This window comes from Bidens hawaiensis, unplaced genomic scaffold (genome assembly GCF_021521415.1).
Source record: "Bidens hawaiensis isolate Kalapana, Puna unplaced genomic scaffold, B.hawaiensis_p1.1 tig00001960_1, whole genome shotgun sequence".
In the NCBI taxonomy this organism is placed as follows: domain Eukaryota; kingdom Viridiplantae; phylum Streptophyta; class Magnoliopsida; order Asterales; family Asteraceae; genus Bidens; species Bidens hawaiensis.
This window is the reverse complement of record NW_027491108.1, coordinates 403995-423550: the sequence shown is the minus strand read 5'-3', so window position 1 is coordinate 423550 and position 19556 is coordinate 403995. Positions and strand designations below refer to the sequence as shown.

Below are 19556 nucleotides of genomic sequence, written 5' to 3'. Positions count from 1 at the left end.
TGGAACCGTGAAACCCAGTTTTCAAATCGTAAACCAAACCGTATTATTTCTAACACAACCGAACCGTCCAATTTAGCTTGATTTGGATGATTGAGTCGGTTTTTTACAATTTTTAACATCCCTAACAAAAAAGTAGAGTCATACTTCACGAAATGTATAAATAAAACCAACCGTTATTGAATGCTTTTAAAAGCCATCTATAAGAAGAGATTACAAGCTCCTAAAATACATTTTAAATTAAGTTTTCATATATAATTTAAACTTTTCTAAAAGAAAAATAATTAGTTTGAATCTAAATATAACTACCATTTACAACCGAAATTTAAATTCCGGTGATACCAATCTCGGCGAGAATCTCCTTACAACGAGGATCAATTTCCTTAACCATGAACCCGATCGGGTTCGCCTTTCGGGTATTGCCCCGAACACCATCCTTATCAGTCAACGAAACCCGAGCAATGCTCTCATCATCCATCACCTCGGGGCACTTTTTATCGGGGCTTTCGGTAACCCGAACATCGCATATCTCCTCCTCGTGGTCCCCAGTGGCGGTGATGCGATACATGCCGCTAGAATCCGTTTTCCCTTCCACCTTAGCAGTCTCGGCCCCGTTTTCTCGCTGGCGGCATTGGAGGACCACTTTCGTGTTGGGGACCGGGTAGCTGAGTTTGGTTGGGAATTGAATCCGGCACGGGTCACAATAAACTTTGCCTTGAACTATGAAGGATCCGTCATCGGTGGATGATGGAGCTGGCGTGGGAGAGGTGGCGGTGGGCCGGCAAGTCGTGGGACCGACTATTGATAGAATGGTGCATAAAAGGGCCAAGACCGCGGTGTGATTTATCATTTTTTTAGATTTTTTGGTTGGCAAAAGGGTTGGTTTGTCGGTTACGTGGCGGTTACGTGGTGGTGAAGGGGCGGTGGCGGGAGGAGCAGGATGAGGAGGATTAAAATGGGGGCAATGAGAAGGGGTTTTGATGGGGAAAGATGAGGTTGAGAGAAAGTGGCGGGAATAAACGTTAGGCTTCTAGTTTTTATAATTTTGCCATCAATATATTTAAAAATATGTATGTTTACTTTAAAAAAAATAAAAGAAAAAAGGTATATATATTTTACTTCAATCTAGACATACATAAAATCTTAATTTTAGGAGACATTAAAAGGATAGACGAGATGCATCTTACCATACCACCACACCATGTTCTTAAACTAAATCATAAATTATTTTAATAAGGTAATTTTATTGATTGATATACAGATTTGGTTGTCATCTTGTCACAATGTTTTCAGGGTATTTGAGATTAGAATATACTGTATCATATTGACGTAGAACGATCAACGATCGTACAATACTAACGTGAGGCAATTCACCTATGATATGATATAGTCTCCGACCACATTATCTTGCAGCGTGTACAAGTGTATTAGCGGCTCTTTGGGGGGGGGGGGGGTCATACTATTAGTTCCATAATGAACACATGCTTAAAAGTAAGTAAACATTAATAGGCTAATTTCTATAAAACCAAAAATGAAATAATTTCTTATAAGTTAGTAATGAGATAAAGTGATAAATCCCAACATTCTACAATAGAGGAGCCAATAATTCAAATAATAATAATAATAATAATAAGAATAAGATAATGATCGAAGAGTTTAAGCTTAGACAAAAGAAATGATGTTTTGAATTGTTTTAAATTTATATGAGTTTGATTTGTTTATAATTCCGGCTGAAAATATTTTTGTTATCGGTCCCACCTGTCATGCTATTTTTTTTTTCTCATTAGACATTCGTTAAGATTTCAAATTGATGTTTTAGAGTATTTAGATATACAAGTCAAATTGACGTAAACTAAATTCGAAATAGTTATCACAAATACTCGAAATAATAATTATCACAAAATATTCTGAGGGTAAGCTGTTAAAATGTGTGATTTTTGACAAGTTTCCTTTAGTTTAAATTGGGGCAAGTCTTCTGAACCATGGTGTACGTGATATCATGGGATGATTTCGTCGAACGATCCATCCACTTGTTCCGCGCTAGTCCTCAAAACGTAACTTCTATTTCTTTCTTCTTCTGTTTCCATTCGATTACTTCCGATCTATATTTATTTTGAATTGCAGACTCGATACGTGATGAAATACAGACATTCTGATGCTAAATTGGTTCTCAAGGTCACTGATGACAAACAGGTATTACTAATTTCATCCCATCGCACACTGAAACAGAATTATGGTTGATTTCTGCATGATTTATTTTAGTTAGGTTTTCTTTTTGTGTAACTTAAATTCTTGGATATGATTTCAGAATTTAGACTTTTTGTTAGAACCAGTATTATTATGCTCACAACTGCAATCTATTATCTATTATATAAACTTTAAGATTTATTTTTATAAAGTATGATATTGATAGTATTTTGTCGAAGTGCATGTATGCACGTCTTTCGTGGTTCTTAACATACTATTGGTTCTGAAAAGAACGTGCCACTAGACTTGCTGAGAGTATTGTTTTCCGTGGTCCGTTTACTAAGTTTACCAATTCCGTAGAGAGATATGTGTAATCTTTTGTGATTCCTTATACAAATCGCATATTGTTTTTTTCCATTCACATGAGAGATACTGACTAAGGTCATAGGGAACGTCTGGTCGGGGATGAGAGGAGAACTTCACAGTTACGTGTGTTTCGGTGGGAGTAACTCTAGGAGGCTAGAATAGATGACCACTGGTTTAAAAAGGTGTGAGGCACTTCGGGATGTTTAGGTCCCAAAAGCAGAGGCACAGCTCAATGTACAACTAAATAAGCTCTGTTTACAACTAGATTTTGTGTCTATCTCATCTGTGTTACATATCAACCTTTTTATCAAGTAACCTTTCATAATTTCTTCATCCTTTTGGTTGTTTTTACATATAAGTCTCTCTACAAACCCTGATTTTGACCAATTTTAACCCATAGTTACATCAAGCACCACCTCAAGTACCAAATTGATTTCTTAAACGACTCACGCCCCAGGCACACCTTTTAAAACCACGGGGAGCCCCTGGGAGTCTTCACTCGAGCAACCAAACACAAATCAATGAACTTGTTATGGGCAAAGAGGACCATATCGGTTGGTACATTGGACCGAAAGTTACATTTTTTCATGTGAATTATAAACCGTTTTATACATTGAAATTCGAAAAGAAAATGCAACTCTAAGAATTTAAGTGGAGTTGTTATATTCCTATATTTATGCTCGATTGAGACAGAGAAGGTTATGAGCTTGTGTTCCTTTTTACAATGATCTAAATTTTGTAAATTTCATTCTGTTTGATCCTAACTACTGATCTTTTGTGGATGAATTTGTTGTAGTGTCTGAAATATAAGACGGATCAAGCACAAGATGCTAAAAAGATGGAGAAGCTCAACAACATATTCTTTACCCTTATGGCTCGAGGTCCCGAAGGTATTGTCCTTTGTTTGTTCTATACTTATGAATCTGTCAATTTTGTGTTTTTTTAAATCTCAAACGGGCTGAAATATTTACCTAAAAGTAACAAGTCAAACAGATTGAAGGTTGCTGAGAGTGTATTTTTTTTTTCATACAACCTTTTAAATTATTACATTAAGAAATGCAGATTATAATTGTAATCATATTGACTGTGTTAGTTTTTAATAAAATTGATAAAAGTGACAATGAAATGCTTTGTGGGCAATCTGATCCGAACTAAAAAACCATCCATTTTGGCCTTCCTGCAGTTTTTGCCACCTGAAATAGAAACAAAACCCGTCTTGTGAATGCAAACCTAATCTAAGCCCAATTTTTTTTGTGTATAATTTATGCAGATAAATTTGTTTTATATATATTATGATTATGATGATAAGAAAAAACTGTTTATTACTTGTGCAGCTGATATTACAGAAGTAACTGGAAAAGAACAAACAGCACAGCCTGCCAAAAGAGGAAGGGGAAGGAAGCAATAACTTTCACTTTCAATGGTTTTCACAATTTGCTATATTTACAAATGTTAATTTTTCTTGCACCTTTTTAGTTCTATGAATTCTGTACATCTTTTGGAAAATCTTGGAAATATTTGAATATCTACTTGTGCTTGCATTGCAAAATTTGGACGGGTCGGGCCAGTTTGGAAAATCATGATAAAAATAGTTCTTAATGGTCGTTAAGAGGTAACCGTTAAGATATTACCTTCTAACCATTTAGACTTAAGGTTACCTCTTAACCATTAAGAGGCAATGCACCATTAAGAGGTAGCATCTTCTTTGACCATTAAGAGGCTAGCAAATGGTCTCTTAACCTTTTCCCTGTATATCAAGAAAGTTTAATGGATTGGGCCGTGTTAGCTTGGCCTGCAAGCGCTTCTTTATCCATTTTCTAAAATTTGTTTTAGAGAATTGTTGCATTAGTTATGAGTAGAGGTGCACAAAATACCCGGAACCAGTTCCTGTCTGTACCCAACCTGCGGGTACTATCTGGTACAAGATTTCTCCCTGAAGCCGTACCCGGAAACGGAACCGACCTAGACCCACCGGAACCAGAAATACCCGGTCAAATACCTGACTATACTTGGAACCGGATTCTACCCAGACTCGGTTTTTATTTTTATTGACCATACCCGGAACCGGTTCCGGTTCCGGTTCCTAAAAATGCTTGATTTGTGCACCTCGTAATTGTAAGCAGAATATTTGGAGAGAGAACCAATTAGGAGGTTGTATGCATTTTGTGCATCAAAAAGCTTAATTTGTATGGTATCTAATTCACATGGAATTTAATTTGCATATGCATCTTGTATGTGCAAGTTTTGTTGCATGATTTACAAGTAGTTATTGTGTATCATTCATTCATTGAGATAGAATGCCTTGGTGTATAAATCTTTTTGTAAGTTTTATTCATGGTGTACAAGTTGTTTGTCATTCCTACATGTGAATTAAGCCTCGCAAAACAGGTAGGCCAGGTGACATGTCAATATGCTTTCTAACAAATATGGTTGTACAGGTTCGGTTTGGATTTGATCAAAACAGGTTCGCAAACATGAATCATAAGGGATGGTTTTAAAAAAATATCACTTTGGTTCGGGTCAAAACGTACTCTCACCAATATGGGACTGTCTTAAAATGATTTTCAGATACACCTACAATGTTTGCTTTTGTCTATAGAGTTACACTTAAAATTTATAATATAAATTACTATTATTTAATTTGATTGGAAGATCTAGCATTTGTACATAGGGAAAATTCTGAAAATAAGCGTTTATGAAAACAAATTTCAAGCTTTAGGTGTTTTTTGCAAGAAATTTCAGAAATAGGTATTATAAACTAGTCGTGACAAGTAGTTTGTAGAACCAATTAAAGCTTGCCATGTGTCCTTAAACTAACCGTAACGAACAGGTTCACTAATCATTTACTCGTCACGACTAAATAAGTTTCATGCCTCGTAATCAACGCCCATGAGTAATTCATAAGTCCTTTAGTCGCGGCAAGTATATTGTAAGGTTAAACTAGTCGCGACGAGTTAACCACTAATAAACTACTCGTGTAAGGAATGTAAACCGGGTAAACGAGTCGTCGCGACTAAAGAACTTATGAATTACTCGTGGCGTTGATTACGAGGCATGAAACTTAATTTAGTCGTGACGAGTAAATGATTAGTGAACCTGCTCGTTACAGTTCGTTTAAGGGCACGTGGCAAGTTTGGTTCTACAAACTACTCGTGTGTCATCATAATATACTCATCACGACTAGTTTATAATACATATTTCTGGAATTTTTTACAAATGACACCTAAAACTTGAAATGTTTTTATAAACTCTTATTTTCGGAATTTTTCCTTTGTACATATATATCATATATACTTTTTATTGGTTTTCTAAAATTTAAAGTAATATCTAGGCAATTATTTTTAGATGTCACGTCAAGTTATATCATACGATTACAAAGCATTCATTTTTCCACAATGGACGAAGTTGTTTAACCTGATCCGAACACAATGTCAACCCCACAATCATCAGCTTATATATATAGGATCAACATCATCCACGCTGAACGCAGTAGTGTGAACATACGAAGCTGATAGGGTATAGTCACGTACGTGAGGTTGATGTCTTTGTCCTTTCTGGTTGGATGCTGACTGACTCATGCCGCCTAGTCTTTTGACGATCCACCACACATGTACGAACATTCCTTGGTATATATGCTCATTTTTTATGCGTCATTGTCATAATTTGGTCATCAAAACAACCACGTATGTTTTGTGCTCTAATGTAGTTGCATACGCCAAATAAGTTAGTAACCATTTACCAACGCTAGCTTCAATAAGGTGAAAGCATGACCGTAAGTTGTGAATGGATTGTTGAGCATCATAAATTCATAATGCTAGCTGCACTGGAAATTAATACTCGTGGACATGCCTCAAGAAATCACTTTTCTTTTGGTTGTTTTCGGTAATATTAGTATCGATAGATATGAGTTTTAACCTTTGAAATTGTGAGGAATCGGCATTTAAAACTGTGGGAGCTGTCATTTTGAAGTTGTTGAAAAAATGGCATTTGAAATTGCGCGAAATCGACATTTTGAAATTGATGAAGCATGAGATTGTTTGAAATTGTCGAAAATCGGGGTTTGGGTTTGAATTCGGTTTTTTCTCTCTTACGATTTGTTGTTTAGCGACTTCATAACACAAACATTTGGTATCGCCCAGATGAGCGCACTAGTGGTGCTCTAATGAAGATAAAACGGTTGAAAACGAATTTTAAGCTTTGCTTGATTTACAATCCTAATGGAAAATAAGATATGATTGTGGGAAAAGATTAAAATGCAAAGGAAGACAAAAATGATAAATGTAAAAATGATTTGTGGTCATACAAAAACCCCCCTCAACAAAAAATTCAAAAAAATAATAAAAAATTATAACTTAAAATATAAATGAAATACGAAAAAAATTTAAAACTTAAATGATTCCTTCGTCATTCTCATTCCAAAAAAACCCCGTTAAAATACAAAGGAAGACAAAAATAAGAAGTGTGAGAAGGATTTTTGGCCACATAGAAACCCCCTCAACAAAAAATTAAAAAATAATAATAAAAAAATCATAACTCAAAATATAAATAAAAAACGAAAAAAAATACAAAAAAAACTCAAATGTTTCCTCCGTCATTCTCGTTTCGAAAAATACGACCAAAAGACACAATGCCGAGATCAAAGACACAATGACGAAAATGAACAAAAGACACAATTATAACTAAATAAAAGACACAATAGATCGCAAGATATAACACAATATCAATAAAAAAAACAATGTCAGTCAATGACGAAAATAAACATAAAACACAATGATATTTTTCCCTCAATATTGTGTCTTTTTTTTAAACGAGGAAGACGGTGAAAACATTTTTGTGTTATTGCTTTTTCGGTTTTTTATTAAATTTTGAGTTATGAATTTTTTTTATTCTTTTAGGAGGTTTTTTATTTTGTGTGTGGCTTCTCATCTTTCCCATCCTTCTCAATTTTATCTCAATTTATAGAAAACTTAACCTTATGATTGTGAGGCGAAGGATAGTGGTTATTTTCATGTGACCTTGTTTGGATTTGGCGAGTTTCATTTGGGTAATGCACCACAAATGAATTCGTTCACTTGCTAATATGACGATTAAAGAACTCTTACGATGTAATTTGATAGACATGTCATAGGTAAAGGTTGTTGGGCTAGATTTGCTTTCTTGTAGTGTACAGGGATATTGAGGGAGTCATGATCGCAGGTTAGTGGATTGAACACGGAAATTTGACACGAATCTGAAAATCGTGTCACACACTTGAACTCGAACACTACACGTTTAACCAGTGGCGGATCTAGAACTAAATTCCAGGGGTAACCTAAAAATTTTTGTTTTTCATACATTCAAAAAAAAAAAGATGATAACAAATAAAGTTAACACACCTACCTAATAGATGATCTCTCCTCTTCGACATTAGAAAAACATCTTTCAATAGTTGCAGTTGCAACTGGTAAAACCAGAGCTAGCTTCAATATCCGATAAACCAAAAGAAAAGAAAGATCTTTTCCGGTTTCCACCACTAAACGAGTAATATCATGTATTCCATCCAATTTTGTAATCTTTCATCTTCCTTTACAGAGTGATAGAAGATATTATAAAGTTAACCCAAAAGACACCTCTTTCTTTTGTAGTAAAATCGTTCTCATACATCTCAGAAAATGCAATTATCAAAGGGATCCTAATGAAGATCATTCAAATAAATTATATGTGGAATTGAAGGACTTGAAGTCGAAGGAATAATTGGACCAATATTATCATAATCATCTTGTTCTTGCACATTATTATCAATATTTGGACTTCCATCAATGTCGTCAAACTCTTGAAATTTTTTTTAAAAAAATTTGCCAATAAGAACTTGTTTTGAATGTGGCTTCATCTTCTAAGTTCCAAATACCCTAATGGCCTAATTATATAAGAAAGTAAGAGTTACAATTTTAATTATAAACAAAGAAAAAATAACAACTAAAATTAACAACCAAAGTACCAAACCCTAACCTAAAGTCCAATTTCATCCCATTTAAATATAAAAAAATAAACAATAACAATTAACAATACCTTTGAATATTTGAATATTTGAGTAAAACAATAGTGAATAGGAGGTCGAGAACGAATTTGGCCGGAGAAACGGCCGACGGACGGCAGTGGTGGTCCGGCGACCTGCTGGAGTGACGGCTATTGGATGTGGTGGGAGCAGAGGGGAGAGCGACTGTTGTCTGGAGGTGCAATATTATGTTTTTTGGGTTTATTTTATTTAAGTTGAGTGGGCTTTTTACTAATGTATGGACTTTTAAATAATGTGTGGGCTTCTTAAAATTTTTGAGGGGTTACCTAGTTTTTGTTTAGGGGTAACCCGATATATAAAATGACCAAAATAAAAAAAATTTTACACTACGGAATGGAAGTTGAGGGGTAACCCGGGTTACCCCTGCCCAAGCCTTATGTCCGCCACTGCGTTTAACCCAGGAAAAATATACATCTTATTTTATTATTATTATTGTTATTGTTGTTGTTGCTGTTGTTTTTTTGCATATTAAAGCTTTATAATTCTAAATTTACATATTATTATTATTTTTTGAAGCACTTGTGTTCGAACTTTTTAACACTAAAATTTTGGTATAAAAATACACAAGTAGTTTAGTTAATTACCTAAAACACAGTAAAAGAAAAGGTAAGAGAAGCAAACATATGGGTGAAACGGGTAACTCGTTAGTTCATCAGGTTGAAAAAAATACAATTGATTTAGCTAAACATAATCACAAGGGTTCGCCTGAAACTTATCTGAACCAGGTTAGAATAAACATAGCTCTCTCATTTTGTGTTAGTTTTATGTTGCGTCAAACCTCACACTTATAGTACAAGTCTTGGGATTTATATGTACCTATATGGAGGGCATCTCCACAACCATTATACTCTTACATAAAAGAGTCATATCTAAGATTAAAATTCGGGTTATAAAGCACTTAATTATGGTATACCAAATGTTTCTAAACGTACGCGTCTACCAAATTGTTAAATATGCACACTATTCATTCAATTAATTACTTTTAGTAGTGCATGAAGCCTCGATATGACTCTCTATAGATGACTAGATCTTTAAACTGTATGTATTATGTTTTGTATCAAGCTAATTCATTTTAAGCCAAGAAATTATTATTTAAACAAATAGTAAGTCCTTTTAAAACTTTTAATTAATAATTAATCATATTCTAAAGTTACAATGAAATAAATATTCCAAAACAAATATTTGTCGAATCACTTATTTATTAAACTGTCACATCAACATCAACCAATTTTACGTGTAAAATTACGCGGGACGACTTTTCCAAAATCCGTACAACAATCAGACGGAACCCTAACCACCGTCACGGCGGTCAAAACATCGTCGCCGGCAAGTTCAAATCAAACATGAACACCTTCTCCGTCCTCAATTTCCGATCATCCTCCTCCACAACGGCCTCGTCACCGGAACGATAAAACACCGCCGGAAAGCCACTAAACTCGCCGTTCTTCTCACCAACCGGCGGCGCAAATCCGGAGAATCCGAAATTCATCTTCGTCTTCACGCCGCGGAGCCGGAATGCGGCGGCGTCGTACGCTCTGGCGGCGTCCTCCGCTGTGTCGAATGTGCCGAGCCACAACCGCGTTTTCTTCGCCGGATCGCGAATCTCCGCCGCGTAGCGTCCCCACGGACGCTTACGGACGCCGCGGTAATGAAACTCCTTTGGCGGTTTGTTTGACGGTGGTGCCGGTGACGCTGATTGCACCGGTGAGTCGGTTGATGTAGCGCCGGTGAAGTTGTTGCCGTTACGGCGGTTAAGTCTGTTGATAGCCATTTGTGTGAGTAGAGAGAATATGAGTGACAGGTTGGCTTGGTTAAGTTCCGACGTGTATTTATACTCCGTTAGGGCATGCCTCCACATGATGGTTATATTTTGAGTTTAACACCTTTAACTTATTATTGTTAAGTTTGCCACATTAGTTTTTGGAGTTTCTAAATCACTATAAGTGTGTTTTAGGCAATGTTGTAAAATTCGCTAAACGGTCCCTAGACGGCCGACCCCCTTGTAGGGAGTACTCGGCTTGTACTCGAACATGATAAATATAACATAAAATAATTATTGGATATTATATATATGTCAAGAAAAAACATAATTCACATCAAAATAAACATAATTCATATGGAAAAAAAAACATAATTCAAAAAATTCATGTTTTGTTGTTATTTTTAGTTTTTTACTATAAAAAAATGGTGGCCAAGTTGACCTTAGAAGCCGAGTAATCCCGAGTATTCCGACTTTTGACCGAGTTGGATCTTGGCGAGTAATGGTGGCCGAGTTGGAAAAATGCGGCAAGGTTGATGTCCGATGACCTTGGAATCGCCGATTTGCTATATACATGTGAATTTTACGTATGTGAGTCATGAATAAACTTATGTTAATAATGTTACGTGACCGAAAGATGGGCCCCGTCAGTCAAAGAGTATCTTATATGTGAATATAGACGCGTGGATATAACAAATACGCGTATGTTACGGGTATACATATATGTGAAAGTATTCGAACATATTCAAGCATACAAACTAAAAGCGCAGCTACTTTTGTTAACATTCCCGAGTATCAAAACAAAAAATATATATAGCTACTTTTGTAATTATTCATATATCTTATTGCATCTTCATCAACTTTTATTTAATTTTAATCAACTAAAAATATAAAATATTAGTAACTTTATTTATAAACTTATGGTTGTGCAAACATCTACAAAATATTTTAAACATTTTTTTATGCTAGCTAATTACTTAACTTTAAGGATCGAAACTGTATCAACAGAACCATCGTGCCATTATAGTTGTAGTTTATAATATTCATGATTTTAGTAATAAAAAAACTAAAAGCATTGTGTACACACCTAGTGTTGTATAGCGTGTTTGGTTAGGTATGAAACCGATCATTGTCTTCCAACATTCAAAAGTGTCATGCTCATTAAGAGAGAAAATTGACTTTATCTTAAAACTCTAATTTGGTGCCAACTTTTCGGCCTCTTTTAAAATTAGTTTTTGTACGTATTATACTATTATATATAGTGGCATCAGAAGTTTAATAAAGTATAAAAGTATGGCTTCTAGTGATACGACGATAATTGAATCATGATCTATTTATAATTGTTGATTCTCCTGTCAGATCCACATACTTAATTTCCAAAGTAAGTATACCACTTTAAGTAAACATCGTTTATACATGCCGGATAAATACGAGCAACAGAAATTAACTCAACTGAAACCAAGAACCAGTCGCTCAATTCAGATAAATAAAGTTTGGCATCTATGAACTCCCACATTACTTCGTAAAAAACATGAGTTTCAGGTTCTCAATGACAACAGTGACGCCGAAACTTGGACGAATAATGTTCAGAGAAACTAAACTCGTAATTAGAATCATCATCCATGGATCATAACGTAATTTAATTAACCCAAACCAATGAGGAAAATTGTAATTTACTTAACAAATTTAAATTCATGGAATGAGAACATGCTTATAAATACTTTATATTATATATTTTTTTACAACTAATAATTTACGACCCAATCCACCTAAGTTGTCTATATTCTGAGATTTGAATCATCGATCTTTTAAGGATTGTACACCTATTACACCACCAGACTATATACACAAAAAGTAATAACTAGATGTGTTATTAACGAATGCACGCATAGATGTCTTGGCAACATCTCAAGTATAAGAATTAAGAAGAGCCATGAAATATTGGACTTCACTTTTTTATTATCATTTATTTTGTAGTTTAATGAATATATATTATACTAGATTTTATCCCTCGTATTATGGGGGTTGTTTTACATTATTCGTTTTTAATATTTATATATTTATATTTGGATTTTAATTTTATTTATTGTAAGAAAATTAATAATTAATATACTTGAGGTTTGATAATAAAATGATTTCACAAATAAATGATATATTATAATCCGGTTTAAAAACTATCTGGATTTGGTGATACCCATTATCTGTTTATTTTCTTTATTATAAAATTGTTTCTTAATTATAAATAATATCTTTTTTTTAATAAAATAGGATGTTAATTTTTAGTATATCCCTATTTTATAGGATTTTCATATCAAATATTTTATGAGATTAATTTTTAATATAATGAGATGTTATAACCCGTTTAAGAGCTATCTAGGTTTGGTGAGACCTTTACCCGTGAATTCGGGTCAATGCGTGAGAAACATTCATTTACAAATAAAGCAATCTGATGGTTTGAGAGAATGGTTGTTTTACATTTTTTGTTTTTTAATATTTATTTTTTGGATTTTAATTTTCTTTATTGTAAGAAAGTTAATAATATCCTTAGGTCCTATTCGTTTCAAGGATTTGGAAGGAATTCTAAGGAATGGGATTTTAAATCTCATGAATTGATATATTCATTTCATTAAATAAAAGAATGGGAATGGAAACTAAATCCCATCAAATCCCTGGGATTTCAAAATCCCACCTATTTTAAAGGATTATTATGAAAAATAAAAACCCTTTCAAAAAAAATTCAAAAAAATTAATAAAAAAATCATAACTCAAAATATAAATAAAAAATGAAAAATGTAAAAAAATTAAAATGTTTCCTTCGTTGTCCTCGTTCTTCAAAAAAAAAAAACCCGAGAATGAAGAAGATTCCAATTCCAATACATATTAACCAACCAAACACATGAAAGGGATTCTCAAACATTCCATTCCATTCCAATTCCAATTCCAATTCCAATTCCAAATCCTTTAAAAAAGTCCGTGAAACGAACGGGCCCTTAGGGGTTGATGATGAAAGGGTTTCATAAATAAATAATATGTTATAACCCGTTTAAAAGTTATCTGGATTTGGTGACCCATGACCCACTTATGTTTTTTACTATAAAATTGTATATTAATTATAAATAATATCTTTTTTTTAATTGGATATTAAATTTTAGTATATCCCTATTTTATAGGATTTTCATATCAAATAATTAGTAAGATTAATTTTTAATTTAATGAGATGTTATAACCGTTTAAGAGCTATTTGGTTTTGGTAAGACCCATACCCATGAATTTGGGTTAAATCAATGAGAGGCCTCCATTTGAAAATCAAGCAATCTTGTGACTTCCATAAGGGGGGGGACGACGACCATATCACGACACATAGGATTTTAGGGTTTTCGTTTTTATATATTATATAGATAGACAGATAGTATATAGTATATTAAATATTACAAAAGAGACCTTTCATTCTTTGAACAAAAAAGGCCAAATCTTTTGAACGCTTACGATATAGTTTTGGAAGTTGTCAAAGGTTTGCAATGCTCTTAGTTGACCCATTTCTACGTGTAGTATTTTACTATTTTAATTCATAATAACTAATATTGATATCAGCATATCACTATCTTGTTGGCTGGGCTTCGATCCTATATAAATATATCTCGTTTTATACTTTTATCAGTTTGTTGTATTTTTTATTTTAGGAAAAATGGTTTTTATTGGTCCCAACTTTTTCATTTTTGCCGGCGCTGGTCCCACTTTCATTTTGGCTGGCAATGGTCCCAACTTTAACATTCGTTTCTTCCAACAGCCCGCGACTGACGGAGCAATAACTCCGTTATGTTTTTGCTTACGTGTCAATCTGGGTTGTCAAAAACATATTACGTGGCAACCACCGTGGATTATTGGTTTATACATATAACTTATAACGTTCTTATATCCAGATCCTTAACTCTTCAACGGCTCAATTACAATCCCCAAATCAAATCCCCAATTAATGTCCAAAACCCTAATTGAATCATTGAATCAATTACAATATCAAGCCCTAATCACACTCTGCTAGCAACGAGTTCATCATCGTCTTGTACATCTGCTCGTAAGAAAAACCCTAAAAATTTCAAGCTTGATTTACAGGGCAATGTCTATTGCAACCACGATTTGATTGCAATTCATAGGGTTGCTGGTCACAGAAGTTCTCGAAATGGGGATGAATTATATGGCTGCTCTTTATGGCCTATGAGTACATTTTTTGGTTTTCAAGTTTACTTTTGTATCTAAATCAATAAATTCTTTCTTGTTGTGGCTAGAATCAAGACTGTAAAATCTTCATGTGGAAAGAAGATTTTGATTACTTCTTAAAGGAATGTGGTTCAAGAAAAGATCAAGAAATAAAAGATATGCAAACAGAAAATTTAAAATTAAAGAACATGGTGTTGGAAGAAGAGAACAGTAATTTGAAGCTTCAACTCTCACTGAAAAAGTCCAATTGGAAGAGTAATAGTGTTTTAGGTTTAGCAATTATTATCATAGCACTATGGTGGACTTTATTTGTGTGAAAATGTTGTGTTTGTTAAAGAACATGGTATGGAATGTAATCTGTTTCCTTGGGACCTTGGCTATCAATTTCATGTAATATGTTAATGTTGTTATCAACTTCATGTAATATGTTAATGTTAATGGATGTTGTTCTCAACATATGGTGGACTTTATTTGTGTGCCAAAAATGGATGCTTATCAACGAGTTTATCTGCACATACATATTGACAACATAAAAGATCAGACATAGTGAACAGATTAGTCAAAATGGCAACATCACAAATGAACAAATTAGTCAAAAATGACCATATTGCCCATATCAGATTAATCAAAGAATGTGACAAAAAATCAGACATATTGACCAAATCAAATTAGTCATGTTGACCAGCATATTTGAACCAAACCAGATTAGTCAAATTGATTAGTCAAAATGACCATAATGCCCATATCAGACTGATGACCAAAACAAAAGACCAGACATATTGACCAGCATATTGTCCAAAAGATCATGCATATTGACCAGATCAGATTAGTCAAAATGACCATAATGCCCAGACAGACATATTGACCTGCATATGTCTCAATATTGACCAAAACAGATTACCATAATGCCCATATCAGATCCTATCAGATTAACCAAATGAGTAGACTGGCTTGTCAAAATTACCATAAGCTGCCCATATCATATGACTACACAAATGACCATTACAAACTGCCCATATCAGATTGACTACACAAGATAACCAATTGCCCATAATCTGCAACTAACAAATTCATACAAAATTTCCAAATGACCATTACAAACTCATGCATCATACATGATTTCCATACATTAAAAATGTTGCAAAATACATTAGTTAATCAGTACACAGGGAACATAAATCACACAAGTCAGCATCATTACATAAACATAATTAACCATCAACAGTCTTAAACATTCCAAAAAACATTATTAACATACTTAAACATTAACCATAAACCATCAAGTAGCTTTCCCCTTGCCTTTGGCCTTTGTGTTTCCCCTTGGCCTCTTAGAACTTGTTGATTGTTGTGTTGGTTGACTTGGCATATATTTGGTCATCCCCCCTGGCCTCTTAGAACCTACTGACTGTTGTGTTGGTTGACTTTCATGTGTGGCTTGAGTTGACCTTGTTGACCTTCCCCTTGCACCAGATTTTGATGTGGCTTTATTCTTAGAAGTCTTAGGTTTTGTACACTTTCTAATGTTATGACCAGTTTCTTTGCAATTGCTACAAGTCATTTCTCCTCTATGTTTTGTCAATTTACCTGGCTTTTTAGGATCTTCATGGGGATCTTTCTTTTTTTTGTCTTTGGTCTTCCTGGTTGACTTTTGATGGGAGGAGGGTCCAAAGGATAATCAACTCTTGGCCAGTACCTCTCACTAGGCAAGGGTGGAATTGTGTATGAATATGACATTAAATATGCCTCCTTAAGATAACAATCATGAACAAACTCTTCAGCATTTCTTCCAAGAAACCCAGCAACTGCACACACATGCTTACATGGTATACCTGTCAAAATACAGTTTTTTTTATACACATTTGAAGACCTGTCAACATAACTTAATTATTGAATGATTAATGGTTAATCTACCTGCTAAGTCCCACTTCCTACATGAACATGTTCTGTTATTCAAGTTCACAGCAAGATCATCAGCAAAGTCTTTAACTTGGAACACATTATATGTTGATGGGAACACTGTACATTTATGAGCCCATTTTTTTCCTCTATCAAGTTTAGTTTGTATCCTTGGGCACACAACAACATCTTTAGCTAACATTTGAGAATGCTTAGTAATTATCCTTGTCATTGTTGAGACCCTGATTGACTCTAACATGTCTATAATATGCATAGATCTTGCCTCAACTATGGTTCCATTAAAAGTCTCAGCCATGTTACTAACTATGACATCACAAGATGTATGACCCGTAAGAAAGCACCTTACAAAGCAATTAGGATTCTGTTTCATGAAAGCCTCCAATCCATCAGCTGATATTGTTCTCATCTCCTTGATAGCATCATTGAAGTCAGGCTCATTATAAGCCCTACATGCATGCCAATAATATGTCTTTAACTCTTTACCCTTGAACTTCTTTTTCCAGTTTGCATAGATGTGCCTTGCACAGTTTCTATGTTCTGCATTTTTCCAAATCAAAGATACAATATTCACTAGTCCCTGTCATTATTATTCCAAATCAAAGAAACTTTAGACATCTAGAACTTACAACTTACAACTTATAACTTAGATATTAACAAAGTGAAGTCATACCTTTTGTTGGTCAGAGACAAGTGTCCAGTCCTTTCCACCATCTTGGACATCTAGGCATTTTCTTAGTTCTTCCATGAACCATTCCCAGCTATCATTAGACTCACCATCAACAACAGCCCATGCCACAGGGTACATTTGGTCATTAGCATCTCTCCCAATTGCAGCCAACAACATACCCCCTAAAAATGTTTTCAAAAAACAACCATCCAAACACAAAAATTTCCTACAACCAGCCAAAAATCCCCTCTTCACCCCATCAAAACACACAAACAATCTAAAGAATGTCTCCAAGTTTGAATTTGGTTCCTGGTTATTGAACCCTGGTGGGGCAGTTACCAACTCAAAGGTTGAAGTTGGATTTATTTCTTTCAAAGCTGTCAAGTAAGACCCAAATTTACTGTAGTGCTCCCTCATTGACCCATGAAGCATCTTAAATGCACATTTCCTGGCATTGTGAGCCAACCATTTGCGTATAAGCACCTTATGTTTCTCTTTACCTGCATCCTGGATATCTTTACCACTCCATCGAGGTTTAGCTTTGAATAATGGCAAGAAGTCTTTAGCTATAAACTTAGCAGTCGGTTGTCTATTCTTTGCCATGTTTCTCTGACAATTGTGCTTACTATTAACAGTCTTAACCATATAGCGACTCTTGCCCTTGTGAAATGAACAATACATACTAAATGGACACCCTTTCACACATTTAACACATACACGTCCTCCTCTACTCTTGTTATTTGTAGCAATGTAAACATTTTTACCATTTGAGACAGCATACTTTCTAACTGCTTCTTTGAAAGCATCCCTAGTGGCAAACTTTATCCCAACAACCCATTTAAACTTTGACCAGTCAGTTTCTTCACTTACAACTGGAACATCTTGTTTGTGTTTCTTACCTCTTATGTCATCATCTTCACTCTCCAGGTGTGTCAATATCAGCATCAGAATCTTCATAACTACTGGATGCTTCTTTAATTGCATCAGCAGATTGTTTTAGACAGTCTTCAAGTAACTTCTTTTGTGTTTCAACATCTTGCTCATTCACCTGTTGTAACTTAGCAACTGAACACCTCCACTCTTCATCATCTTTGTCAGATCCATCATCATCATCATCATCCAAATCACATTTATAAGACTCATCATCAGAATCATCATCTTCTGAACTATCTGAATCTGACCCACCACTATCTATTTCATGTTTATTTGTGTTAATTGGTGGTGATTTAAGTGTTGTGTCTGTAACCTTAACTGGTGATCCAAGTGACAAACTAATAACCTTAGCTGGTGATTTAAGTGGTGTACATGTATCCTTAGTTGGTGATATATTTATGTCAATTGGTGGAACTTGTTTTCTAGCTGTGAGCTTAGAGTACCTCCTAACTCCTGAACTAGGGCTCAAACAAGCTTCTGGTTGGCTACTGGGCTAGGCTACATGGATAATGGGCTGGGCTTCAGGGATAATGGACTGGGCTGGAGAGATAATGGGCTGGGCTTGAGGGCTACTGGTATTGTTTGTGGGTTTCCTTAACTTATCAGTTTGAACGTATAAAACCATACCTTGTGCAGACCCAGAACTGGAACCAATCAAAGACAACACCTCAAAGACTTCTTTATCACTAACTAATAGTTTTAAACGACCATCATCTGGAATCTTGCAATACAACCAAAGACCAACTTTCGATTCGTATGAACCAAACTCCTTTGCATAATCCAGTAGCTTGAAGTGTGAAAGCTTGTCAACATCTAACATGAATGAAGTTTTTTTTTCACCAACATACCTTAATATCGGTGGTGCAACGTCAAATGCGCCATTGGTGTGGAAGGAAATCCGTAATTGATTATCCATTGTTAAAGATTAGGGCTTGCTGCTTTGTTCGTCGTTAATCGATTGGAGTGGCATGCAATTAGGGTTCTGGACATTAATTGGGGATTGTAATTGAGCCGTTGAAGAGTTAAGGATCTAGATATAAGAACGTCATAAGTTATATGTATAAACCAATAATGCACGGTGGCTGCCACGTAATATGTTTTTGACAACTCAGATTGACACGTAAGCAAAAACATAACAGAGTTAGTGCTCCGTCAGTCGCGAACTGGTGGAAGAAACGAATGTTAAAGTTGGGACTGTTGCCAGCCAAAATGAAAGTTAGGACCAGCACCGGTAAAAATGAAAAAGTTGGGACCAATAAAAACCAATTTTCCTTTATTTTAATATACTTCTAGAACATAACTACTAGAACATAACTAGAAAGAATATTTTAAACACATATTAAAAATAAAAGGAAGTCACAGAAAATAACCAAGTTTAAAAATATTTATATGCCAGCTTAAATTTCAGACAAGTTTATATCAATATAGTAGGTTTTATCTCTCCGTATTTTAGAGATTCT

The 19556-nt window shown here is 34.6% G+C and overlaps 2 protein-coding genes and 1 pseudogene across 2 annotated transcripts; 1 reads left to right on the top strand and 2 right to left on the bottom strand.

The window, feature by feature from the left end:
• Positions 1-146: 146 nt before the first annotated feature.
• LOC143600127 (major pollen allergen Lol p 11 pseudogene) lies at positions 147-847 on the bottom strand (annotated as a pseudogene).
• Positions 848-1962: 1115 nt separating this feature from the next.
• On the top strand, positions 1963-4023 carry LOC143600120 (signal recognition particle 9 kDa protein-like). Its single transcript, XM_077077900.1, has 4 exons — positions 1963-2051; positions 2122-2190; positions 3347-3440; positions 3885-4023. Exons 1-4 carry the CDS (start codon positions 1980-1982, stop codon positions 3956-3958), a joined length of 309 nt encoding a protein of 102 aa, XP_076934015.1. The 5' UTR covers positions 1963-1979; the 3' UTR covers positions 3959-4023.
• Positions 4024-9853: 5830 nt separating this feature from the next.
• On the bottom strand, positions 9854-10376 carry LOC143600110 (ethylene-responsive transcription factor RAP2-2-like). The gene has a single exon (XM_077077892.1). It carries the CDS (start codon positions 10374-10376, stop codon positions 9915-9917), a length of 462 nt encoding a protein of 153 aa, XP_076934007.1. The 3' UTR covers positions 9854-9914.
• Positions 10377-19556: the final 9180 nt, after the last annotated feature.

Coding starts and splice junctions, on each gene's coding strand:
- LOC143600120 (XM_077077900.1), top strand. CDS start 1,980: ATGGTGTACGTGATATCATGGGATGATTTCGTCGAACGATCCATCCAC. Junction 2,052..2,121: donor TCCGCGCTAGTCCTCAAAAC/GTAACTTCTATT, acceptor TTTGAATTGCAG/ACTCGATACGTGATGAAATA. Junction 3,441..3,884: donor TATGGCTCGAGGTCCCGAAG/GTATTGTCCTTT, acceptor TTACTTGTGCAG/CTGATATTACAGAAGTAACT.
- LOC143600110 (XM_077077892.1), bottom strand. CDS start 10,376: ATGGCTATCAACAGACTTAACCGCCGTAACGGCAACAACTTCACCGGC.